Source organism: Pyrgilauda ruficollis, unplaced genomic scaffold (assembly GCF_017590135.1).
Source record: "Pyrgilauda ruficollis isolate IOZ18807 unplaced genomic scaffold, ASM1759013v1 scaffold59, whole genome shotgun sequence".
Taxonomy (NCBI): Eukaryota; Metazoa; Chordata; class Aves; order Passeriformes; family Passeridae; genus Pyrgilauda; species Pyrgilauda ruficollis.
This window is the reverse complement of record NW_024527599.1, coordinates 6240250-6266477: the sequence shown is the minus strand read 5'-3', so window position 1 is coordinate 6266477 and position 26228 is coordinate 6240250. Positions and strand designations below refer to the sequence as shown.

The following is a 26228-nucleotide window of genomic DNA, read 5'->3' as shown; positions in this document are numbered from 1 at the left end:
GGCAAAGTAGGACTGGGTTGATTCCTGTGTTGTTCTGCCTTCCCCTTTCTGCTCTGTGAACATCAACATTTTCTTTGTGTTGCATATACAATCAACTTTTCTGAGAATTTAAAAATTCTATACAAAGGAAAGATTTCCCCCCACCACACCCCCCAGCAGTTTAAAGTCTGGTTTTAAATAGCAAGGAGAATCACTGGCATGGGAAGTACAAGATCTGAATTTCTTTTCTGATGTAACCTTTGTAGTTCAAAAGGGGTGTAGCAGTCCCTGTCTCCTTCACATATATTTGAGCTCTAAAATGTAGAAATATGATTTCACCAATTTCTTCTTTCCTCCCCACCTCTTTTCTAGGATATATTGACTATGCCATATATAAAGTATAGTTAATAATGGACTTTATAGCAAGAAAAGCTCTTTAAACCATGCCTAGGGACGGATTTGTCCTACATGACCAGGTCATGGGCTATACCCTACCCTATTAATATGCAAGGATAAAATGGTTTTATGCTCTGAACGTGAAATTTATCCTTTTGGAGAAGATTAGCGTTAGGCCTGTGCACTTAAGTTTTCAGAAAGCCTTAAAAACAGGTGTGTAAGTGGTGCCATCTCTGTCCTCAGGGATGATTTCCCCCCAGCCAAGTGGTACTGTGGCATATTTAATAGCAGTTATTAGTTATAAGGTCATTTTCCAGTTGAAGAAAGTCATTCAATGAACTTTATTAGTGAGCCCCTGGCCAGCATCCCCTGGTACAATCCAGGACCTGCTTTTCCCAAGACCTGGGCATCCATCTCCATCCCAAAATCCTTGGCTCTGTGTGAAATCTGTGTTTCTGCAACTCTTGTGAATGGAAAAAAACCCTGATGGGATTCCTGGGCTTGATTGTCATTGCTTTTCACAAAATCTGGCACTAAAGTGCATTAAAAGGAAAAGCCTCCTTTTAAAAAAACTAGTAAGATTATTGTATTTTGTCCTTGTCCAGCTCTTCTGTAAAGGTCAATTCTGGCAGTTCCAAGCTTGCTTTACTCACAGTGGTGTTGGGAGATTTTAGCCACAGTTCTGTAGATTTCCTGTTATTAAATCTGTTGGTTTCATCACATCAGTTCAGTTTCTTTGGACTTTGAACCAGCTGAGTGCAGAGAGCAGCTGAATCCTTTACCATAACAAAACAGTGCAGGATCAGTGCAGCAAAGTGAATACCCCTGTGATGTCGTGTCTTTGGCTTTCTGTTTGAATTCCAGAGATATTTGTAATACATGGTACAATCCTCATCCAAAGTTCTTTGGAAATGGAGAATCATGCCCGGAATTTCCTGCAGTTGTGGTGCCACACCTGATTTTTGCACAGTTCCTGTGTAATTCCTGGTAGTGTCACAACAGCACAGCCTCTCTCCTGGCAGCAAGAAGAAGAGTTGTGTTCTCTTCTGTCCATGTGGGTAATTAATATGCATTTTTGGGAGTCGTGAAATCTATCTCTGTGCATCATTCCAGGATGGAAAAGCCCCTCTGTGTATTTAGCATTTGTGTCTTTGGTCTTAATGGTGCAGCAGAATTGCTGCAGCCAAATTTGTGAAATCATTTGGGATGTAGGTGAGCGAGGACTTAAAAGCAGTATGTATTTTAATGGGCAGAGGATGCCATTCCCCACTTGTCAGATCCATTCCCTGCTGTAAAGAGGGGATTAGCCACTGGAGAGGCCAGGCTGCTGGAGATGCATGGCTTTAGCTAATGAGGACAGGGAAGATCATGCTCAGAATACATAAAAATGATCCCAAGGGTCTGAGATGTGCAAGAGCCAAGGAATTTGAAAGGAGGGGTCAAACCTTGTCTGTAGGTTTGGCTTCCTGCAGGAAGTTCATATCCCAGATATTTGCACACGTGTCGTGCTCTCTCCTTTGTCAATGTACAGTGGACAGTAAAGACATATTTAAAACAATCACAAAACCAGCTGATGAAGTAAATTCAAGCCAAGTATGGAATTAAAGCTAGCAGCTCAGCCTTGCTCTCCCTTAGCTGAAAATTCAAGTATTTGTAGGAATGAGGTAGAAATTTTCTGATAGGCAGCTCCTCTTGAAAGGCAAGTGTCTGTGCTTTCAAGAGAATAAATAAAACTTGGCACTTGACTTGCTCTGAAGTACAATCTTGTCTCCAAGTAACTAGGAAAAATATTTTTGCAATCAGTCTTTCAATCAGACTTCCCTGGCTTTTATTAGCTTGTGTTGGACCTTTGTGCTGTTTTGATGTGTTATTTATGTGTGGGTAAGTTATTACTAGCTTTAAAAGTGTTTCCAAAGTACCTGGTTACCTCTGGCTGCTGGTACAGGTGATGCAGGGAGTACTTGAGCATCTGGTTTGGAAAGGAGGAGCCTGGGGAATAAGCAAGGTCACATCTGTATTGTACTTTTCCTTTTCCTTGATCAGGGCTTCCATTTCCTTCTCACCTTCTCTAGAGAGATGGAGTTCATGGGTCATTCCTTTTTTTCTGTGGGAGAAAGATTTTAGTCGAGCTTGAAATGATTTTATTCTCACTCCACAGGCATATCATCAAAATCCTGTATGTTGCCACATTTCCCGTTAAGTCTTTAGGTTTTGCTTCCTGAAATTGACTCTTTCTCTACTTGGAAAGCTATGTGCCTTATTTCCTAATCTCTCTGTGGAGAATAATCTAAAGCACAGTGATCTGGCTTGCAGCATTCCCAGACGCTTTTCATTTTTTTGGAGGGGGAGCAAACACTGATGGAGCATCGCAGTGTCCCAGCACTGGCAGGTGCCTGGCACATCCAGCCCTGGGTGAGGAGTCTTTGTGCAATAGAAACTCTGGGTCTGTGCCTGGGGGGTTCCTGTCCCACAGCCAGTGAGGTGAGCTCTCCTTCAGGGGAATTCACACTCCTGGGGAAAAGAAAATCCTGTGGGTTCGTTCCAGCAGTTCCTGGGACAGGACTGAGCTGTCAGCCAGCAGTTTGTGCTCGTAGGGCTCAGTGTGCCCTGTGCACTCGTAGGTCTGTGAGTGTCCAAGAAACCCCCGTGCACTTCAGCTGTGGCAGCTCCTTTGTGCCACCAGTCACACCTGCTGTCCCCACTGCCACTGCTGGCTCTGGGGCTGAGGCACTGTCCACTCATTCCAGCTGGGATCTGGGGTTGTGCAGAACCCCCAGCCCTCCCTCCCCGAGCTCGCTCTCTCTGCAGCCTCAGAAGGTGAAATACACAGGGGTGGTTTGTGATTAGGACAACAATCCAGTATTTCCTATTTATGAGATTAATTTGTAACAGTTTCTTTTTTGTCGAGGTTTGGTTTTTTGTTGGATATGAACACAACAGGAGTATTTACATATCATTGGTTTGGGTTGGAAGGGAACTTAAAGCTCATCCTGTTCCAACCCCCTGCCATGGGCAGGGATGTCTCCCACTAGACCAGGTTGCTGTTCCCTAAATGGATGTTGGAAAAAGCTTGGGATATCCTAGGGATGGAGCAGGTGGTGTTGGCTCGTAGTATCCATATCATTGTGCCCCAGTTGTGTTCTCTAGAGCAATCTTTTTCCTTTTTTTTAAAGAAAAAAAAAAGTATTTTATCTAAATGCCTAATAAATAATATTATTTAAATAGTTTTTAAAATAATTTAGGACTGAGAATAAGAAGCCTCAGTAGTGAGAGAAGAGACTTAAAATATACAGAGAGAGAAAATACCCTGAGCCTCCTAGAGCCTCTACTGAGAATTTGCTAAAGACACAGAGCCCCTGGTCAGAGCACATTGCAATTAACTCACAAGTGTTCATTTAAAATGAGAGACTGGTTTCCTGTGATGTTCATCTTTGTTGCCCTTATGTTTGACTTTCTGAATTCAGAGCTGATTTCCTTCTCATTCGAAAGTTGGTCAAGGAAAGAAAAAAAACTTAAAAAAAAAAAAAGGCAAAAAATAATATTTCACCTTGTGCAGCAGCAACTTTTCCTGGTGTGAGCTCTGGAAATCCACCTTGTGCATTGTGTGGCACGCAGGGGTGGTTCAGTTTTGCTGCTGTGTTCAGACAGGCTTTTCCCTGGCCAGGGAGCCCTGGGGAGCAGCAGAGCAGCCCCAAAGCCGGGCGGGAGCGTGGCCAGGGAGGGACGGGCAGGCTCCAGCCGTGCCAGCTGTGCCAGCTGTGCCAGCTGTGCCAGCTCCCCCTGGCATGGGCAGAGGGGAAGGTGCTGGGCCAGCTGCAGGGCACAGCACCACTTCTGTGGCTTGGGAAGCAAATTTGCACTTTGCCTTTCGAGGGTGTCCCACTTAAAAAAAAAACCATCCGGCGAATTTCCCACGTCAGGTTCTTTTTCCTTCTGGTGTAGTCCAAAAAGAAACTGAAAATGAGAGTAAAGGAAGCCCTAGTGTAAGTGTTGGATCAGCTCTGCCAAACAAAAGGTTGTTCCTCTTGGAATACTCTATGCATTTCTGTGGTGAAAAGCATTTTCTCCCATTCCTTGCTGGAAATGCTGTGAGAATGTCACACATACAAATTTGGACGTTGATCCCAAAGCAGATGGAGGCTGGGGAGGGGGGGATGTTCTTTTTTTTCTTTTTTTTTTTCCTTCTTTTTTTTTTTTTTTTAATTGTTTCCCTCATGTCCCTTTTCATTTTTATTTTTTTTAATTAAAAAATTAACTCTTTGCATTTGTGCAATAACTACTTGCCATGAGAATGGGCAGACCTTGGAAATGCCCCGACTACTAACACAGCACAAGATGAACTCGAACAGAAAGTGGTGTACTTTTTCCTGAGAACTTTTTTTTTTTTTTTTTTTTTTTTTTAATAATAAGCTCAGTTTTTACCCCAGTGTATTGTGGTGTCTTACATTTTTAGCAGTATTTTATATTTTTTCTGTAACGCACTAAGTCTTAGATGTTTTTAGAGCTTGTTTGTTATATTCACAATCACGGATTTTAAAAAAGAAAAAAGAAAAAAAAAAAAAAGATCCTCACAAAGACCCAATTGACCAAAAAAAAAAAAAAGTGTCATTTTTTTTGTACAAGTAGCTTTGAGAAGCCCACATTGTGTTGCTGTGACTCATCTTTTGTAACATTTTATTTCTTGGTATTTGTTTAAACATAAAAAGTAAGAGTTTATCTGGCTGGCAGTGCAGGGCAGCGCTCCCTCGTCAGCAGAGGCATTGTTTCTGTCTTTGTTTGGTTTAGCCATAAAATGTTTGTTCTCAGCACTGTACAACGGTCCCTATATGATATGGAGAAGCAATATCACTGTATGAAACTCACACGATGTATTATTATTATTATTCACTAGCACCCTAGGTGTGATAATTGAAGTAAATATCTTTTATACAAACACAATTCCGTGTGGGCTGTCTTTTATTGAGGTGAGCCCTGAGTCCAAGCAGCAAACATTTACATTGTGCTTCTGGTTTTGGTGGTGCCCACAGGGATCACAGGGATGGTTTGGTGGGATTTGTGTTTGGCACGGGGAGGAAAATTTACTTTTTGTGTATCAGTTCCTGTGGGGAGTGTGTGTGTGTTTCCAGTGTCTTAAATATTGAACTGTTAGATGCTCAAAATGCTCAGTGAAATCCAAGTGTGGCCATTCCTGCTGCAGTCAGTGTGAGGTGGGCACAGCTTCACAGACATGAAATACGTGTTTGGGGTCTGAGACTGCCAAGAGGGATTGTTTGAGCACCACAGCAACATATCAACTAAATAAAAAGAAACAAAAATGTCAGTTACCTGAGGTTGGAAATGCTTTAAATTCGGAAATGAAAATGTCAAATAATTTTCCCAGATATTTGGCTCACTGTTTATTTTTAAAGATCCTTTACAGGAAAATAAATTCCTCATGTAGTGCCTTATGGGGTGTTCCTATAAATACTCTCAGTATTTACAGAGTGAGGAGCTTGGTAAGGAACAGATGCTGTAATCTGTCAGTGGGATTATGTTTTCAAAAGCAGTGGAAGAAATCATGTTTAGGGTGCTCTGGGTGTCAGGCAGAGGATGGGTGTGTGTGTCTGTGCTTACCTGGGTGCTCTGTTTCCTGCTCATGTCTGGATTTTTGTGAACTGAAGTTTATTTTGGGGGACCTACCTTGGTTTCCACCGTCTCCTGCAGCGCATCCCTGACGCATTTCTCCTGCCAGGCTCTTGTGAGCCCCTCCTGGAGTCTCCTGTGGAGCAGGAGTTCTGGAGGGCCAGGATGGACATTGGCTGTGGTTCTGTGCTGGAGAGCAGGGCTCAGCCTGGGATTTCCCACCCCGGTGAGGGTGGCACTTTGTCCAGCTCCACGTGGGTGTCCAGTGGTGACTTTGCCATCTTTAGTTCTGCAGTTGTGGGGGAATTCTCAAAATGTATTAAAAATGCTACTGAATGCCTTCATTTCATGACAAATGTGCATTTTCTCATTTTAAAGCATCTGACAGGTTGTTCCACAGGATGGAAAGGTTCATGGTTTAACACTTTTTATTTTTTCCCCTTCCCTTTATTAACTAGTCCAACTGTTGATTGCTATAAATGGTATTATTGTGTATAATTTGATCCTAATTTTTTTAAACTTTATGCTAAGCAGCTAGACTTTTAAAATGCCATGCCTCAGGTAGGTTAATTTGTGTATTTGTAACCTGCACTTCTCTTCAGGTGGTGTCAGCATGAAACTCCTAAAATGCCACATGTGGTCATAAGCAAAGGGTGTGTAGAACTTGAGAAAGCACTGACCTGGAGAAGGCTCACAGTAGCTCAGAATTTTGCATCTTGGGATAAAGCCAGGTGGTTCTCTCAAGTATACATCTCAAAAAGTTAATTCTGGGAAGTTAGGAAGGCAACCCAAACCACAGGGAAGCATCTGAGAGGTCAGGAATAGCTATTTATGGCCTTCCATGGAGATAGTTGGATCTCCCACCATAACTTTATTGGGGCAGCCCTTCAAAAGGGTGCCAAAATTGTCTTTTTTTAGAAAAAGTGCATGCTGTGTGTTCCCACAGACATTTACTGGTTTGAACTGGGACATCACTGGGGGTTCCTGCTGGGACAGAGCTGCTGGGGCTGGATGGGTGAGGTTTGCATAGGAAATGTTAGAGGGATTTGCTGGATTGATGGGAAAAGTCCTTGTTTGTGGCATCCTTGGGTGCAGAAGGGAGTTCACACCTCAGTGCCAAGGTCCTGGCTGTGCTTCTGCTCCGCCAGCAGTGAGAGCCAGTCTGACTTTCAGTGGGAAAAGGGATATTTTTTCACATGTTCCCACCAGGTAAGAAGCTGGGAGTGGCTGACCTGGTGCTTCTGAGCCCCACTTCTTTCCATTTGGAAATGCTGTCATTTTCTCCTCAATATTTCTGTTTTAATGGAAGTGGTGAAGGAATTGTGTACTTGCCAACAGAGGGCTTCAGAAAACATGATTTGATTACAGCACAGCATTTTATTTTCTTTTTGCTCCAAGCTATGGGAAACCGATAAGAAAATTCAAACTGTTTTCTTGAACTCTTCCAAGTTACCCATGTAATTATCTTAGTACCCTTGGAAATAATCCCTTCTTCTATGAAATCTCTCTCCTTACAGGGTGAATTTATTAAGCAGTGCTGGGTTTCTTTGCTGGGGGCTGTTTATTTTGGAGTGTCTGGGCCAGGAGGAAGGGGAAGGAGAAATCCTTCAAACCTTCCTTTCCCAGCAGGCCCTCAAAATGTGAAAAGAAAGGGAGAAAAGCAGGGGAGGGAGAAGAAATCTCACCTGCACCTCTTCTGGCAGAGAAACTGGCAGAGAAACCCAGAGAGGTGGGAGGGAGCCCCCAGAGAGTCATGGTTTGGTTTGGGTTGGAAGGGACCTTTAAAGGACACCTTGCACTGTCCCAGGCTGCTCCAAGCCCCATCCAGCCTGGTCTTGGGCACTCCAGGGATGCAGGGGCAGCCACAGCTGCTCTGGGCACCTGTGCCAGGGCCTGCCCACCCTCATCATAAAAAAAAACTTCCTTAGAACTCACCTGAATCAGCCCTCTTTTATTTGAAAACCATCCCCCCTTGTCCTGTTGTGCTGCAGCTTGGTGGCTCCTTCTCTCTTCCCCAAGGCCATTTTCCAAGCTGGCCCTGAGGAGAGGGCAGCAGGAGCTCAGAGAAGGATGCAGATGTTGGAATGAGCATGGCAGCTGGGGCTTTTCCTTCTGCTTCCTTTGTCACTTGGGCAGATAAGTCTCAAACGTTGTTCTCAGGGTGTTGGACATGATCTGCTCTCTACTTGTCCTTGTTTTCTCTTGTCTCTTTGGCAGCACATGAAAGTAAAACTGAGCAGGGCTGTTCTTGCTGCCTGCACTGGTGCCAGTGCCATCCCTTGCTGGAGCTGCTCATCTCCTGTAGCATCCCTGAAGGACCTCACTGATGTTCTTGATGTCTTCTCTTACAACTCTGTATCTGCAGAGGAACCTCATCTCTGTGCTCCTGGAGCTTTTCCAGGCCTGACACCTGTGCCTGGAGACCAGGAGATCGTGCTAGAACTTACAGATGGCTTCCAGAGCTGTCATCATTGCTCTGTTTTCATCCTCTCCTTGCTTTTTCTGCCCTTTCAGAAGCCCTGCACAGGGTCTGGTCAGAGATGCCCTCGTGGCAGGTACAGATGGACCAGGACAGCCCAGAAGCAGCATTGCAGGCTGAGATGATTCCCAGGCTAATAATCCAGGAATTCTGGCTACTCAGGAACTCTTGGAGCTGACTGACCTTTCCTCCCTCCCTGGAGATTTCTACAAAAGTTGCTTTAAAATCCTCCAAAAGCCCAATTCCTTTGTGTTCCTGTTGTATTGGTGAGATCTCTGGAGCACATGGTCTTTATTTACTTTGGGGACATTTTTGGAGCAGTGCAGTCCCTTCGAATGGCACTGATTTTTCATTGCCTCATGGGAGGTGAGATGCTCAGCTGGGCTTTTCCACTGCAACCTCCTCTTCAGCCTTTACTTCTGAGCAGATTTGCACCTCAGAGCCCACAGACAGGGCTCTGGTGACTTGTAGAAAGAAATATTCCATCATTCCCTGCCTCCTTGTCCTGTTCCTCAGCCTGCTGACAGCTCCCAGCAGTGGTGGCCCCGAGGAAAAGGCTTTGCATGAAGCTGAGGTGGATTGAGTGACTCCCACACACTCTGGGCCAGGCAGAAATGTTTTCCCTCACCATGAAAAGGTCAAGACAGAACTGGAACCATCAGGCTGTGCAAAGGTGAAAGGCCTTTGACAACCTTCCTGTTGCAGGAAGGGTTTTGGCTCAGATCTTTCTGCCTTGGCATCTTCACAGACCAAAAAAAGAAGGCAGAGAAAATCATCTTGTGCATCCAGGGTTGAATCTGCAGCGTTTGGATCGTGTGCTGCTCATCCTCCAGCTGCAAAGAGCGGGGTCAAGGTCGAGTCATCTCCGTTGATTCTCCTGGAAGGGGAGCAGGACTTTGGGCAATAACAGCCTTTTCCAGACTTCCTTAAAAGCTAAATGCCAAGTGTTTCAAGAGCCTGAAATTGGGCCTGAGTTTATGTGTAAACCTTGGGAGCTCTGGCATCAGGCAGAGCCGGAGGTAAGACTTTGTTGGCTTGAAAAGGCTCCTGGAGAGCGATGCCAAGAGTCCTGGCACGTTTTCTTCACGGGGAAGAGCAATGATTTCAGCTCAGATGTAACTGTCCAGTCATGAACTGGAGTGGCCCAGCATGGGGAGAGGTGAAAGAGCTGGGAAAATCAAAAGGTCCGTGGCAGACACAGTTTCCTGCTTCTTCCTTTGGCTTCTGCTCCTCCCCTGGCACTCTCAGACACCCCTGTTTGTGCTGAGTGAGTCTCCAGCTTTGAGCCTTCGTGCCAAGGCACTCCAAGGTTTACTTATCTTACCATCATCTTCCTTCCAGTCAATAAAATAGACTTCAAGCCTTTGAAGTCGTGGCTTTCAATGCACTTCAGTTGACTTTTCAAAGAGAGCGTGCCACATCACTTCTCAGCTTGTTTTCTGTTTCCTTTTCTTTTTTACATAATGTAAATTCAGGGAGGCCAGACAGCAAATGGAGGGAGATTAAAAAGTTCCACGAGGCAAATCAGGTTGTTAACTCACAGAGCATCAGGTAATTTGCCATAACTGCCCATGTGTGTGCTCCTACCCCATCCCTTCAGCTGCACCACTCACCTCTCATTTCCTCAGGGCCCTGAGGATCCACATGAGCAGTTACCCTGGTCCCATGGATGTGTAGCAAGTTACAGCCTATCTCACCCCAAGGTGATTTATTCATCTGTCTGTACCCTCAGTAATCAAGCCACCATCTTATGGAAAGATTGCCTCTCATTTATTTATGTCTGGCCTTATAACTTCAAACTAAGTTGCTAGTATGTCTTAATTTTCTCCATCTGTGAAAACAGATGCTGTTTATTTTGGATGATTTGCCAAGGGAGCCCAGTTGCTGGGGCTTGTTACAGGAGTCAGAGTTGCTGTTGCTCTGTGGCAGCGCTGGGCTCGTGGCTCGGGGGCACTCCCAGTGAGCCCCCCCTGCATCTGCCAGGCTCTGCCCCCCTCCAGCCTGGCCCTGGGCTCCAGTTTTTCTTCAATAACCACTTCAAGGGTTTAACCTGCAGCTTTGGAATGGCAAGAGACTGACCAGGTTTCTCACAACAAAAGAAGTGTGAGACTCGTGTCAATCTTTTATTCTCAGTTTGGGGTTTGTTTCTTCACTGTGTGTCCCACCACACGACCTGTCCATACAGGTCCTGGATGTTATTTCCAGAAACATTCATCCCATGGCAGTGTCATCCACGGCTGTGCCCTTGGGCACACAGAATTCCCAGAAAAGGCATTTCTTCAGAGCATTTTCTCTGAGCAGAGGCTCTTTCTGGGGATTCATTCAGTGCTTGGCAGGGAATCACAGAATTATTAAATGGTTTGGGTTGGAAGGGAACCTTTACCATCACCAAGTCCAACCCCTTGCCATGGGCAGGGACAACTGGACCAGGTTGCTCAGAGCCCCATCCAGCCTGGCCTTGAGCACTTCCAGGGGTGGGAATAGTCCATTCCCAGCTTCTGATTTTCTATGCATCACACAGGGGGAAACCAGCCCTGTCTGTGCCAGGCTGGGGCTGCCCAGGCCCTGCACTTCTGCTCTTTCCTTCACAAGGCCATGGCAATGCCAGGCTTGGCTTTTTACAAGCCAGAGCTGGCAGAGTTTGAGGCTGAAGATACTTGGTTTAAAACCCATTTTCCCCAGGACTTCGCCTTCTTTGTCCCGTTACCTTCTGCAGTCGCTCTTCTCTTCCCGGCCTTTGAGGTATTTGCACATCTGAGGGGTCAGAGCGAGGGCTCAGCAGCTCGGGGAGCACAAAGGCAGATTCCTTTTGCTGGGTTCAGTGCCTGAGCTGCCCTGGTGCCTGGCAGAGCCCTGCTCCTGCTGCTGCAGGTGAAGAGTCGCGGGCACAGAAGTGCCGAGCTCGCGGGCGGCCACGGCCCCTGCGAAAAGAGAAAGTTATGATTAAAAAAAAACCCCAAAAACCAACTGTGAGGAGTGACACTGACAGGGAGATGAGAGGGAAGCTCTGTGTGTTTGGTTGCTTTCAATGTCAGACACAGTTCCAGCCTTTTCTGTTCTCATGGATGGTTTCATGGCCAAGGCCGAGTGAAACCCAAGGGAAGGAAGGATGCAGATCCCTTTAAAACTGAGAGCTTTGGTGACCCTTTTTTCTCTTAAATTGAAAAACTCAGAAGCCAAAAGGATCATTTAAGAGAGAGATGCAGGAGCTGGGTGTCGTTCTGCAAGCTCCAAAGCTCAGCTGTGCAGAGGATTTTTGGGCAGGGTGGGAGGCCAGGGAACAATTCCTGCCGCAGGAATCCTCCTGGTGTGGTGAATCTTGGGCAGGATGCTCAGCAGTGCCTCGTGCAGAATTGGCCCCCCAGCCCATGCTTGGCCAGCAATAGCTTCCCACTTACATTTTAATGCAATTTTAAAAGACAGCCAATTGAATAATTAACCGTAGGGAAGAGGTTTTCTTCTTTCCAAATCTTGTTGATGCAAATATTTTGCATCAGGCCACCCATGTTTTGGAGCAGGCAGGGATTCCCCATTCCTGGAGAAATACTGACCTCCAGTGGGATGTGCCTTTAGCACAACTACTGCTCAATCCTGAGTCTCTTATTGTGGGCTCCAAAATAAATATGCAGAGGGGGAAAAAATAAATCCATGTGTGTGAGGTGTGCCACCTCCCTTTCCCTGCAGTGAGGCTTGGTCCTTCTGAATAACATGGGAAGGAGAATGGCTTTAAACAGAAAGAAGTTTATCCAATCTAAGTTGAGATTGGAAATTGGGAAGGAATTCTTCTCTGTGAGGGGGTGAGGCCCTGGCACAGGGTGCCCAGTGGAGCTGTGCCTGCTCCTGGATCCCTGGAAGTGTCCAAAGCCAGGCTGGACAGGGCTTGGAGCAGCCTGGGCTGGTGGAAGTTATCCCTGCCCATGGCTGGGGGTGGAATGAGATGGGTTTTAAGTTTGTTCCTAACCCAAACCACTCTGAGATTCCATTACACCAACACAGTAATTGTCTTTCTTATTGTTTAGGTCGAGAAAGACCTTTAAGATCATCCTTACCCCATCACTGCCAAGCCCACCACAAGCCACGTCCCCAGGTGCCTCATCTACAAAAAAAAAAAAAAAAAAAAAAAAAGGGAATTTGCACCAGCAAAGACCCCGATTCCTGGGGAAGCAGTGTCACTTGGGGCGTCACTTTGAGCCTCCCTCACTGCTGCTCTCAGTCCAGCCCTGTGGCCAGGGCATCACTCCCTGTGCAAGGAACTCTCTCCACAGCTGGTTTCTGGGTGTGTGGAGCATTTCCCAGCCTGGCAAGACTGGGAGAGCTGGAACTGAGCTGTGCACACGTGTGAAGGCTCAGAGAGGGCAGGAGCCCTGAGGACAGCCTGCCTTTGCTGCTCCCCAGGCAGCCCCTGCACTTCTTGCTCCCTGGCTGTTGATAAATGAGGAAATATTTTGCCTTCCAGATGTCTGGAAATTAGGGGAATAATTACAACAGGAATTATCAGGGAGGGACTGGAACAGATGGGACCTGAGCTTTGACCCACCTGGAAATCCAGGCACTGAGGGACAGATCCTGCATCCCCACAGTGGAGTGCAAAACACCAGCTCTGAACCTGGAGCTGAGCAGGTTTTCCAGCCAGGGAGAGGCCCAGACACTGCTGGCAGCCAGGGAGAAAGGTGAAACAGGTCGATTTCTGCCGCAGGACAGTTCTGGGATGGATTTGCCAATGGAACACGGAGCTTGCCCTGCGGGGCTGGTCCCGTGCCTCTCGCTGTAGCTGCAGCCTCACTGCTTCACATCTGGGCCCATCTGGGGTTACACCAGGGGAACGAGAGGTTTTTGTTTTGCTCCTGGAGCATTCCAGCAGTGCCTGTTGTGGTTTAGGGTGTGGGTTTTCCTCTGGGGGGCAGCTGGGAAGAGGGATCCTTTGTAGAAAGTTGGCTGAGCGGGAATGCCAGGGGCTGCACAGCCTGGGCCCGTGCCCGGGACAGGAGTGGTGCCACCTGAGCCCCTGGGGCAGGAGTGGTGCCACCTGAGCCCCCGGGGCAGGAGTGGTGCCACCTGAGCCCCCGGGGCAGGAGTGGTGCCACCTGAACCCCCGGGACAGGAGTGGTGCCACCTGAGCCCCCGGGACAGGAGTGGTGCCATGTGAGCCCCCGGGACAGGAGTGGTGCCACCTGAGCCCCCGGGGCAGGAGTGGTGCCACCTGAGCCCCCGGGGCAGGAGTGGTGCCACCTGAGCCCCTCCCGGGGGTGTCCCCCCCCGCTGCAGCCCCCCCTGCCCCACCTGCCCTGCAGCCCCCACAGCCGGGGCAGCCTCTTCCATCACCTTTCCCGTGCAGACCAGACCTGGGCTCAGCTCCCCTTAACCCTCCCCAGGTGCCCCCGCTGTGCCCGGCCAGGATGCTGCCAGGATGGTACCCCTGGGGCACCAAAAACGCCTGGCTGATGCCTTTGAAGCAGCTGTGCCAGCGCAGGCAGCTGGCACTGGCACTGGCAGGTGGCACTGGGAGGTGGCACTGGCAGGTGGCACTGGCACTGGCAGGTGGCACTGGGAGGTGGCACTGGGAATGGCACTGGCAGGTGGCACTGCTCCCTCCCCGGACCGTGCCCATGCCCAGGTGCGAGCAGGGCCCCAGGCACGAGGGGAGAGCAGAGCTGCTGCTCTGAGCTGCTCCGGGGGGCTCTGAGCCCCTGGCTGTCCCCTGGCACGGCCGGGTGACAGCCCTGGCTCTGTTTTGCAGTGCGCTGTGCCGAGCTGCAGATGCAGCTGAGCGAGGCCGTGGCCACCCTGGCTGCCCAGAAGGAGCTCGTGGCCAAGCTGGAGCACGACCTCAGCACCATGCAGGCCCTGGCAGCCGTGCTGCGCCCCGAGGCAGAGGTAACCCTGCCCAGGCCCGGGCTGCCTCCCCTCTGCTCCTCGCTTTTTGGGTTTTCTTTGTTTCATTATTTAAATATTTATTTATATTTATTATTTTTGTTATTATTATTTTTATTATTATTATCAATAGTAATAATATAATATAATATAATATAATATAACACAACATAACATAACATAATATAATATATATCATAATAATAATAAAATTTAATTTTCTTTATTATTACTATTGTCTATTCTTCATTACTAATATTTATATTATAATATAATATAATATAATGTAACACAACATAACATAACAATATAATATATATCATAATAATAATAAAATTTAATTTTCTTTATTATTACCGTTATCTATTTTTCATTACTAATATTTATATAATAATATGATATATGATATGATATGATATGATATGATATAATATAATATAATATAATATAATATAATATAATACAACATAATATAATATATATCATAATAATAATAAAATTTAATTTTCTTTATTATTATCATTATCTATTCTTCATTACTAATATTTATTATTATCATTATCATTGTTCTTATTATTGTTGTTCTTATTATTAACAATAATTAATTATTAACATACACTATCATCATTAATAATTATTAATTTTTCGTTATTATTATCATTACTATGTATTATTAATTACTAATATTTGTTATTATCATTATAGTTGTTATATTATTATTATTAACAATAATAATTGATTTTTAACTTTCATTATTATAATTATTAATTATTCATTTTCGTTATTATTATCGTCATTGTTTATTATTTATTAGTAATATTTATTATTACCATTATCATTGGTTTTTAAATTATTATTAATCATGACTAATTGTCATAATTCTTAACTACTAATTTCCGTCATTATTATCATTATTATTTATTATTGATGATTACTGATATATTATTATTGTTATCGTTGTTGTTATTATTGTTATTATTACTTCATTTTCCGTCGGATAGCTCCGCGGGCAGAGGCGGTGCGGGGTGGGAGGGGTGGTCCCGGTGCCACCCAGGGCCCCTCCATCCCTGGCCCTGGGTCCGGTCCAGCCGGGCTGGGGCTGCAGCTGCCCGGGCAGTGCCCACCGGGGGCTGCTTTTCCAGGCACCTCGGGTGAGTGGGAAATGTTTAATTTCTCTGTTTGTGCTGCCCAGGGCGCGGCCAGCCCCGGGCTGGAGAGGATCCCCGAGCCCATCAAGGAGGCCACGGCGCAGTTTTATGGTGAGAGAGAGGGGGGCAGCCAGGCTGGGCTGGGACACCCCAGGGCGGGGGTCACTTCTCCAGGGACGGCAGCTCCTGCTCGGCGTGTCTCCCGCTGGGACAGCTCTCCGTGCTGGGCACGGTTTGCCATCCTTTGGTGCTCCCAGGGGTGCTCGGGCACGTGCCAGGCTGTGCTGAGCTGGAAATTAGGGGAATTGTTGAGCCCAACAGCCTGAGCTCTGTGCTCTGCCTCCTGCTCTTCCCACACCAAACCCCTCCAGAGCCAGAGTGAAACATTTCCTGGACATCAGCCCCTGTGCTGAGGTCTGCAGGAGAAAATGAATCAAAAAAATAACAACTCCGTGCTCCTCTGGGGGAAAAAAAAAGAATTCCTTTCCTTTTTTTTTTTTTTTTCCTTTTTTTTTTTCGCTTGGGCTTTTTTTTGTTTGTTTTGAAAGGTTTTGAAAACACAAGATAAACATTATCACAGCAACAGTCCCACCAAGCTAAACAACCTGCAGCCACCCATCCTGCTCTATGAATAACTGCTCAGTGCAGCTGGCTGAGTCATGGCCTTGGGGACACATTTCTCCTTGGCTCTGAATGCCACTGCCAGGAAGGAAGAGCAGGGAGGGATGGCCACAGTCCCCCTGACACCCACAGAGCCCCATCCAGGGGGGCAACCCATGTGGAATGCCCAAAAAATGGGGTCCTGGGCATAGCAAGCTGGTGGTGGAGGAGGGGTTGGGGTGGGGGAGAAAGGATTGTGGCTCTGGGACTTTATTTTAATGCTGCAGCTGCTGCAGAGGCCAAGGAGAGAGTCTGGCAGGGGTGGGGAGGGTTGGAGTCAGGGAAAGGCAGCCATGGGTTGCACCAAATAATGCAGTTGGTTTTCCTGTTCGTTTTGAGTCAAAAATGAAAAAAAAAAAAAAAAACCAAAAAAACAAAAACCACCATAAATAGCAGTCCATGTAGTAATAACTGTGCACAGGGGTGGATTTGGGTGCCCCCAAGGTCCCACAGCAGGAGGATCTTGAGCACACCCCTGGGGTGGGTGGTGGGCATTTACCAGCTCACCTCTGACACCAAACCTCATCCACAGGTCACCCTGCATCCCCTGGCACCTCATTCCCCGAGGGCCAGGTGGACTCACTGCTGTCCATCATCTCCAGCCAGAGGGAACGCTTCCGGGCCAAGAACCAGGAGCTGGAGGGGGTGAGGCTGCTGGGGGGCTGGGGCTGCTGCTCTGCTGGCCTGCAGGCAATCCTGTGCCAAGCACTGAGGCAAAAGGAAAACACATCCTGCTGTGAGCAGGAGCACAACCCACCCCAGCCCATCCCTTCTGCTGCAGCTGCAGGACAGCTCCAAACCCCTCTGTCCCTCTGTCTCTCTGTCCCTGTGTCCCTGTGCTCCTGGCACAGTGTTTGGGGGATGCCATGGAAAAAGCACATAGATGATACATTTTGGGATGGCAAATTGAAGTAGAACTCAAAATAACCTTTTCCAAGCTGTCTGGTTGTGTCTGCACCTCCTGTGGGAGCCACATCCCATCCCAAAACCCCCCTCAGCCTCCTCGGCTACCCCAGCCCTTCCTGGGCTTCTTGGTCAGGACTGGGAGCCCCCTTCTGCCACACCTGGCACGGTTTTAATTAGGGAGCAATTTGAATTCTAAGCCGGGGGGTTTAATTCCTGGGATGAAAGGGACTGATGTCTGGGTGCCCCAAATCCCCCCTGGCTGGATGCCATTGTCCCTCCGCTCCCCTGCAGGAGAACAGGATGCTGCAGCACACGGTGCATGCCCTGCAGAGCGAGCTGGACACCCTCCGAGCTGACAACATCAAGCTCTACGAGAAGATCAAGTTCCTGCAGAGCTACCCTGGCCGGGTGAGTGTCCACCTGTCCATCTGTCCGTCTGTCTGTCTGTCCCTCCTCAGGCTGGGCTCACCCAGCAGACAGCCCCAGACACAGAAACTGCACATTTCCAGTGTGCAGCTTGCATGGAAGTTGGAGCTAATTGGGGTGGGAAAGGTTCTCCCAGCCAGGACGGCAGTTTAGAACTGTGCTGAGGGATCTTTGGCATCTTCGAAGCCAGAAGCCCAAATTTCCTCCCTAACACAGCTGCTACACTCCGCTCTGATGCTCACTGCTGGCAGTGTGGTGCTCCAGCAGGCAGGTGGGGATACTTCTGCCTGACCAGGCTGCCAGAGGTTAAACCCCTGCGGCAGAGCCTGGAAAATAACTCATCCTGTCCCACTGGTGCTCATTCCTGAACTTCTTGTATCCAGCAGAGAGAGCTGCTCCCTGAGCAGCCAGAAGACAAAAGAGAAGAAGCCAGCCCAAAATCATCCCAGTAAGGGCAGGAGAAGGCTGGGAAGGGGAACCAGACTTTGCTGCAACCTGCTCTGCTCCTGCTGTGTCCCTCAGGAGTTCCTCCCTGGGGGTTTGCAGGAGGCTCAGGCTGCTGCCTGGGAGCTTTCCACTGCCAGCCCTTCCCTGTCAGAGCTGGGCTCTCCTGGCCTCGGGCTTTCCTTAGAAATGCCAAAGTGCCACTCACAGAGGGGACACCCATTCCCTGCCTTCCTTCCCCCTGGCTGCTGCCTTTCCGTGCTGCCTGCACCGAGTCTGCTTCGTTGAGGGATATTTTAATAGCATTTGGTGGTGGGAAACTCCTACAGCTTGAGGCACCTTATTTGGTTCTTTCTTTATGTCCCCGTGATGACGCCAGGTCGTCCCCTCTGACATTTTTTCCCCTTTCTCCTGTGGAATATCATCTCCATGTTTATCCTCTGCCACAAGGCAACCCCTGAATGCCATTGCCATGAGCTAAAGAGCAAAACCCTCCATGGCAGCAGCGCAGGGGATTGCATAATTCACCCCCTAATGGGACATGTGACACGTTAAAAATACTCAGCAAAGATCACTGCACTGGCCGGGCTGTGGCAGCTCCTCGCCCCTAAATCGGGCTCTGCTCTCACCACAGTGACCCCAGGCTCGGGTTGCAGTGTGTGAGGCCAGGCTTACTAAAGGTTTACACAGAGGTGTAACAGCCAGGCAGGGTAACCCTGTGCACGTAGGAACAGGTCCAGAAAGCCCTGGGGGAGCGCGAGCCCTGCGGAGCCGGGCACAGCAGCAAGCGGTGCCGTGCTGGGACAGGGAATCAGCGCTGCAGCAAGGAGCCAGAGCCTGCAGCAGGCTGTGCCCAGGGCTGGTGGCAGCCTGGGCTCTTCCCAGGCTGGGTTTGGGCAGGAATGATGTGGAATCTGCAGCTCCTGCAGAGGTGGAGGAAGGAGGAGCAGGGAGGCTGCACGAGCATCCTTGGGGCTCCCTGCAGCAGGGCTGTGTAAGGGGAATTATACAGGAGAAGTACAAAATCCATCCTCTCTGCACCCACCCAAATATTTCCCTTCTTTCAAGGGGTTTTCTTCATTTTCCTTGCCCTTTTCCCAGCCTATAACAGCTCTATGTTTGAGCAATGATTTCCTCCTCCTAAGCCTCTGTCTCCCTCCTGCCTGGCCCAGCAGCAGAGGAGTTCAGGGTGGGATTTGCAGTAGCCCAGGTGAGCTCTGTGAGGATGACACAGGTGACAATTATTTCATGGAAAGGGCCCAAAATACTGAAACAAACCAACCCTAAATCATTCCACAATTCTGTGAAGAAAAGACTTTATTCCACAGCTCCTCTTGTGCTTCTCCTTTCTGAAGGGCACAGATGCTGTCAGCCCTGTGGCTCAGCTCTGGGCTTTGCTGCTCCATCCTTTGGGGGTGTTTTCTTCCAAATGGGGGAGCTCAGGGTTCTGTCCTTGTGCTGGGTGTCCCTGAGGCTCTCACCTGCCTTTGCTCCCACAGGGCAGCAGCAGGGATGACACGGAGCAGCGCTACTCCTCCCAGTACGAGGAACGCCTGGACCCCTTCTCCTCCTTCAGCAGGAAGGTATGAAAGGTTCCCAGCACCCTCCCGCTGCATCAGCCCCTCTGGGATCATGCCCAGATGAAATCCAGGGAGCTCTGATAGAATGAAACGCACTCAAACGTCCTTTGCTTTCAAAAACAAAACAAAATAAATAAAAATCACTGTGCCCAGATGATGGCTGGGGTCGGGGGGCAAATAGAACCATCCTGGGGCACACAGCTCCTTCTGTGTTTTGCAAACCCCAAATAGCCCTCTGAGCCTCCAAATCTTGTATGGTTTCCTTGTAGGAACGCCAGAGGAAGTACCTGAGCCTCAGTCCCTGGGATAAAGCCACGCTGAGCATGGTGAGTGGCTGCTCTGCCAGCACTGCTGGCAGCTGAGGGGATTTTAGCCCAGCCTGCAAGGGAATGGGGCTCTGGGGCAGTGGAAGGGCCCATCCTGCTGTCCTGGGCAGGATGCAGAGCTGGAGTTTGGGTTAGGAGCAGTCCCTTTCCTTCCTTGCTGCCCAGGGCAGTGGTGGCATCACTGTCCCAGAGGCATTTCAAGGACAGGGAGATGTGGCACCTGGGGACGTGGTTTAGTGGTGGGCTTGGCAGTGATGGTTGGACTCAAGGATTTCTCAGGTCTGTCCCAACTTAGACAATTCTGATTCTGTTCTATGACTCCAAGCACCTCTCCTCTGGTTTGTAACATGGTGTGGGGCTCAGGGCTGCACCCCCAGCCAGGGGCAAAGCAGGAGACCCCCCCCCGAGAGCCCCAGCACCCCAGACATGTGGGGAGCAGGAGTGTGGGGGGCTGCAGGGGGTCCAGCACTCCAGGGAAGATCTCTGCTCCACACATTAGCTTCTCATTGCATTCTCCTTAAAAACTCCTTCCCATGCCCTGATCCTTCCTGCTCTGGCCCTTCCTTCCAAAAAAGCCTCAGGGGAGATCCTGGGGAAGCTGTGGTGTCTGCAGCAGCAGAGGGTCCTTGTCTGAGCCACAGAGGTGACTGCTGCCACTGCAAGCTTGGGCTGCCATCGCTTAGGGTATAACTTTCTGAGCTAAAAATGTGGTTATTGAGGAAATCTGACTTAGAGAGGAATTTGTGGCATTAGCAGCAGGCTCAGGACAGGGTTTTGGCTGAGTTAACCCCCGGCTCTCCAGCACAAGAGAGGTGAATGTGGGACTGTGGGGCTGCAGAGAACACAGAGAAATCCTGTAATAAAGGCAGAGCTGTCATTTGCATAAAACCAAGCAAATGCCAACATGAATATGGATTGTGTGGCGTGCTAGCACCACGGAGAATTAATGAAAGGCATTCACAAAAAAAAAAACTGACTTAGGGGAGTTATTCCTTGGGAATATTTAAGAACATAATCTTGTTTGTTACAGCAGCCTCCGCCGTGGCCGTGAATAGCAAAGACGATTTCAGCCCGGAATGGGTTTGGTGGGAGATCTGTGGGTTTTAATGCCAGCTTTGGAAAGCCTGTGTGGTGTTTGGGGAATGTGCTTATGTCCATAATGAGTCCCTGGGTTCCAGCAGGAATAAAGAGTGGCTATGAAGGAAGGCAGGACCCGTCCTATGCAAGCCACTCCTCTGCTGCTCCTGATTTTCGTGCTTTTGAAGGGATGGGCATGAAGGTTTTCCCACTGGGACCTTGGTGTGCTGTGCCAAAAGGGCTCGGGCATCATCAGGGGCTGGCTGTGGTTCAGTGGCCTCTCCAGAATGAGGGGTGGAGGGCAATTCATCCTGACCCCACAGGTTTCCAGCCCCCAGTGAGCTTGGGGGTGGCACAGGCTCTGCAAGGGTGGAGAGCAAAGCTTTTGGGACAGAGCCTGCAGAGCCAGAGCAAGGGGACACCAGGGCCCAGCTCTGGGGACACCAACACAGCCTTGGCCCCAGTGCCCTGCTCAGGAGGCGACGAGAGGATGCTGCAAATCACAAAGTTGTTTGAGCTCACGAATTAAAAATGTGCAGAGCTTAATTACTGCTGGGGTTTCTCTGAGGAGCAGGGCTGGCACAGCAGGAGCAGGGAGAGCTGGGCTGAAGCAACTCAGAATAAACCCCCAGAAGGGTTTTCAGCGGGGGAAAGCCCACACTGAACCCACCTTGGTTTGGGCACCTTTGGGCTGAGAGCGTGGGCTCTTGTGCTCTGAAGGAGCATCGCTGCTCAGAGCTGGGCACGGGGGTGGCAAACACCCCTCACTGCATGTCTGTGCAGGGTCTGTGCAGGCTCCCAGTGCTGGCCAGGATCTCTCCAAGCCTGTTTGAGGGGGGCTGGTGTCCAGTGGCCCACATGAAAGTGGGATTCCCATTCTGCTCTCCCGCAGGGGCGGCTCATCCTGTCCAACAAGACCGCTCGCACCGTGGCCTTCTTCTACACCCTGCTCCTGCACTGCCTCGTCTTCCTGGTGAGGGGGCCCACGGGGGGTGGGCACTGAGATAAAACATCCTGCCCTTCCCTCCAGGGGGGGTTTGGGCTGGTTTGAGGTGTTGTGCCAAGCCAGAGCGTGGCTCTGCAGGCACAGCAGGGCCGGAGCGTGGGACATGGGCATGCCAAGGGATGTCCCCTGGGCTTCACAGGGTGGAAATCCCACCCTGGGTGGGCACAGCCTTGCCCACGGGCAGGAGCTGGGAGCTGTCTGTGTGCTCGTGTCGCTCCTGGGATCAGCCATGGGATCGTGGTGGTGCCAGGCCAGGAGCTCACACAGAGTTTAATGTGCTGCCAAGCAAGCCTCTGTCCAGTGGACAGCAAAATTTTGGTTAATTATTGTGAATCTAATACCATAAGTGATTTTAGGAATAAAATACATCCCCCTGAGCCCACACTACCTGGTTCCAGACCATGTGGATCCTATTCCTGGGTGCAACATAACCTCCAGCTCAGTGGAATTCATTTGCTGTCTCTCCAGGGATGAGCTCTGGCTCTCCCCATGCTCCTGACGTGCCCTGTGGCTCCATTTTTCTCTAGTTTTCAAGTTTTCCCATTAGGGTTGAAAGCAGAGAAGCAGAGGTTTGGGAGGAATGGAGGCTTCAGCCAGCCCAGATCTCCTGGGAGTTTGTTGTGGTGCAAACTCCTCCTGTATCCTTGCACAGTTTCTGGGAGTTTATTTGTCATTTCAGGGAGGAAAAAAAAAGCCAAACAAATCATCAATAATTAAACGAGGAAGCGAGATGAAAGCCAAATCAGAACAATATTTCTGTCCTGCTCTCAAAGTTATTTTGGTGAGGAAAGGAGCAAAGGAAATAAAAAGTTAAACATCATTAAAGTTTAAAGCTCTAACCCAAAAAAAAAAAAAAAAAAAGAAAGAAAAAAGAAAATTCATAAATATTACATGGCTGGAATGATCTTACATCATCTAGACACAAAAGAGCCTGAAATGCAGCACCCAGCACTGCCTGGCTGGGGATGAAGTGTGTGTGCCACAGGAGGAAGCCCCTGCTCCTCCATCCCCACAGCGGCAGTGACATCTCTGCCACTGATCCTGGGAGGCTCCAATTACCCCTGGTTTGGGTGTGCTGGTGGGTGTTTGTGTGCTTAGGGTGATTCCCTGGTGGAACAGCTTACAAACCCCCAGGGCTTGAACCAATCAGCTGGGGATGGGAGAGCTTCTGCCTCTGCCCAAAGCCCAGCGCTGCCTCTGCCTCCTCAGACCTCGGCTCTGCAGTGGGAACATGCAGGCACGAAGGTAAAAAGGAGCCAAGCCAAGCACTGACCTTCCTTAAGCCTGTTCCAAAAATACATCTCCATCCATGTGCAGCCCTGAGCCTTATCCCAAGCCACCAGAGCCACAGCAGCACTGTCCCAGTAAAAATAACCCACTGGGAAAGGTCATCTTGACCATCCTGAGGGCAGCCCCTGCAGCACACTGGGGTTCCCCACGCTGGTGACCACAGAGTCACAGTGTGGCTGGGAAGGGACCTTAAAAATCCCCCAGTGCCACCCCTGCCATGGCAGGGACACCTTCCACCAGCCCAGGCTGCTCCAAACCCAGTCCAGCCTGGCCTTGGACACTTCCAGGGATGCAGGGGCAGCCACAGCTGCTCTGGGCACCCTGTGCCAGGGCCTGCCCTCCCTCCCAGGGAAGAATTCCTCCCTGATGTCACATCTAAACCTGCTCTCTATCAGTTTGAAGCCATTCCTTTGCCCTGTCACTGCATGCCCTTGTCACAAGTGCCTCTCAGGATGGGATGGCAGGGCCAGGCTGGCACAGCAGTGGCACAGACTGCAGTGAGGAGGGGCTGGGATGGAGGTGGGAGCAGAGCTGATCCCGTTCCTTCCCTTGCAGGTGCTCTACAAAACCGCCTGGAGCGAGAGCGTGGGGCGGGACTGCAGCGCCTTCTGTGCTAAGAAGTGAGTGAGGACAGGCTGGGCCAGCCCGGCCCCAGGGCTTGCTTGGTGGGCAGAGCTTGGTGGCCTGCAGCAGATTTTTTTGGCACCCCAGTGCTGGAAACAAGGCCAGTTAATTGGGCTTTAAACCCAGTGAGGGAGGAGGGAGAAAAAGCTCACGGAACAGGGAACCGCTCGTGTTCAATTGGGTGTTCTCCAAAGCCTTTCCTGCAGGCAGCCCTTGCCCAGGAGGAATCCTGCTAAAGGTTTATGATAAAGGTTTATAAACATGATCCTGGAGACCTGGGGGGTGTCAGACCCGTGCCATGACTCCAATTCCCTGCTGGTTCTGGAGCAGAGCACGGTGCTTGTCCTCGAGGAACGGCCCCTTGGAATCGGTGCTGGGCTGCCCGAGCACCTGGGGGCTGGCTGCAGCTTAACGTGGCTCTGCTCTCTCCCCAGGTATGCTGACCACCTCCACGAGTTCCACAAGAACGGGGACGTGGGTGGCATGTGGCAGTGACAGCTGGACACGACCCCTGCAGCCAGAGCTGTCCCTGCTGCTGCCTTGCTGTGCTTTGCTCTCTGCTTTGTAGGATGAAGGCAATGATCCCCCCCACTCCCACCCGGAAAATTAAAACCTCAGCTAAGGGAGAATCATCTCCAGCCCTGGAAAGGCTGCAGCAGTTCCCATGTTTTCCTCAGAGAGCTCAGTCCTTACCAGAACACAGGGAAAATGCAAGATCAGGGGTACCCCTCCTCCCAGGTCCGCATCTCTCTCCATCCTGTCTGAAGTCCAGCCCAGCACTGGGTGGGTAAATCCAGCCAGAAATGGGGAGGAAAGGCAACCTCCTGAACTTGCATTTCCAGGTGTTGTGCTATTTGAGAATTCCTGTATTGCTCCAGCTCTGGGGGTCTCCTGCCCGTGCTGCTGGGCACTGGCAATGCCCTTCTTGACCTGGAGTTTGGGAATAATTAGGAATAGCCAGGACTTAAAGGGCATGAAGGGAGGTGCTGCTGGTCAGGCCTGACCTCACAGGGATGTTCCAGACTCTCCTTGCTGAGATGTTTCTGCCTTTTAGGAAACCACAAGTCAAATCAAGCAATTGCTGATGATTGGGTTTGCTGGGTGATGAGCTGCTAATTTGGGCTGATTTGGGGAGACAGAGGTGATAGGAGATGCTCCAATTAAAAAGAGCAGGTCCCAGCAATCTCTCCTTCCTGCTGTGACCACATGGTGAGGGAAGGTATTAGCTTGTTAACGTGGTCCTCAATTAAAATTCCCCTCTGTAGACAGGAGAGCAGCATTGCTCCCAATTAATATTTCATTGCAGACTCCCATCCATTCCCTTCCTGTTGCTGGGAAGCCAGGGCTCTAACGGAGCGTGCAGGCAGGGAAAGGCCTCACATCTGCCACGGGAGCCAGGGTTTATTTATAGGAGCTGTGGCCAATGGCAAAATGTAAAATACTCACAAATTGAAGGGAGGGATAAACCCTGAGGGACCAACCTGCACCTGTCCCGCTCTGCACAGGGAAAACCAAGCCCAAATGGAAGGGAAGCAGTGAGGGGGTGATGCTGCCATGGCTGGGGCCCTCTGCATAAAACAATCCACTTCAGATCTGGGGGAGATGAGCTTTGGCTGCCTGAAATCACTAGATGGGAAACACGATCCAGGGAAGGGTGGGCTGCTTTTTGAGGCTTTGTTGGGAAGGTTAAAATTGCTTTTTTTAGCAGCTGTATGTGGTGTCTTGGAATTGCAAAACTTCTGCAGCTATTCACACTTGTACTCCTCATAAATGACTTAAAATAGATGTTGAGTTCTGTTGGACAAGTGATAAAATAAACTTAGCCATGCATTGACTGGCTGGCTTTTGTGCTCTGTTTCCTTTTTTATTTTTTTTGGACTTTTGATATTAAACAACTGAGAAATGTCCTGCTCGAGTCCAAGGGCAGAGTGTGCAGCTAATTTTAGAAACCCATTACAGCAGCTAAAGGCAGTGATGTCTGCAGCGCCGGGGAGGGCAGGACCTCTGTCCCCATGTGCTGGAGCCAGCGTCCCAGCTGCCATCAACAGCAGCATCCCACGGGCCTGAGAAAGCCTCTGGGGATGGAGGGACCACGGGAACTGAGCCCAGGCAGCTCCAAACCCTGAGATATTCTGGATATCCCCACGTGGCTGCTGGCACGGGCGCTCCAGCTGAACGGTGTCAATCTGCCTGGCTAATTTTGGTGAGCTGCTCACGATCCCCCTCTTCCTCATCCTCCTTTTTCCTGGTTTTTCCAGCCCTGGGAGACCCCAGCAGCCCCAGCCTGGCAGAGCTGGGCTGCTTTGGGCTTTAGGCACAGCTTCCTTTGTGCAAGGGGGTCTGGGCAGGGCCAGGAGCTGTTCCCCACCACAGAGGTTTGCCAGCCCTCCAGGA

The 26228-nt window shown here is 49.6% G+C and overlaps 1 protein-coding gene across 1 annotated transcript in view; it reads left to right on the top strand.

Moving 5' to 3' along the window:
- CUX1 (cut like homeobox 1) overlaps positions 1 to 25668 on the top strand; it is a 266545-nt gene extending 240877 nt beyond the window's left edge. The window contains exons 15-23 of the mRNA XM_041482906.1: positions 14214 to 14350; positions 15540 to 15606; positions 16688 to 16800; positions 17353 to 17469; positions 19431 to 19514; positions 19781 to 19837; positions 21807 to 21887; positions 23766 to 23830; positions 24269 to 25668. Coding sequence (XP_041338840.1) covers positions 14214 to 14350; positions 15540 to 15606; positions 16688 to 16800; positions 17353 to 17469; positions 19431 to 19514; positions 19781 to 19837; positions 21807 to 21887; positions 23766 to 23830; positions 24269 to 24329 — 782 coding nt within the window. The 3' untranslated portion in view covers positions 24330 to 25668. The remainder of the gene's footprint in view (positions 1 to 14213; positions 14351 to 15539; positions 15607 to 16687; positions 16801 to 17352; positions 17470 to 19430; positions 19515 to 19780; positions 19838 to 21806; positions 21888 to 23765; positions 23831 to 24268) is intronic.
- Positions 25669 to 26228: the final 560 nt, after the last annotated feature.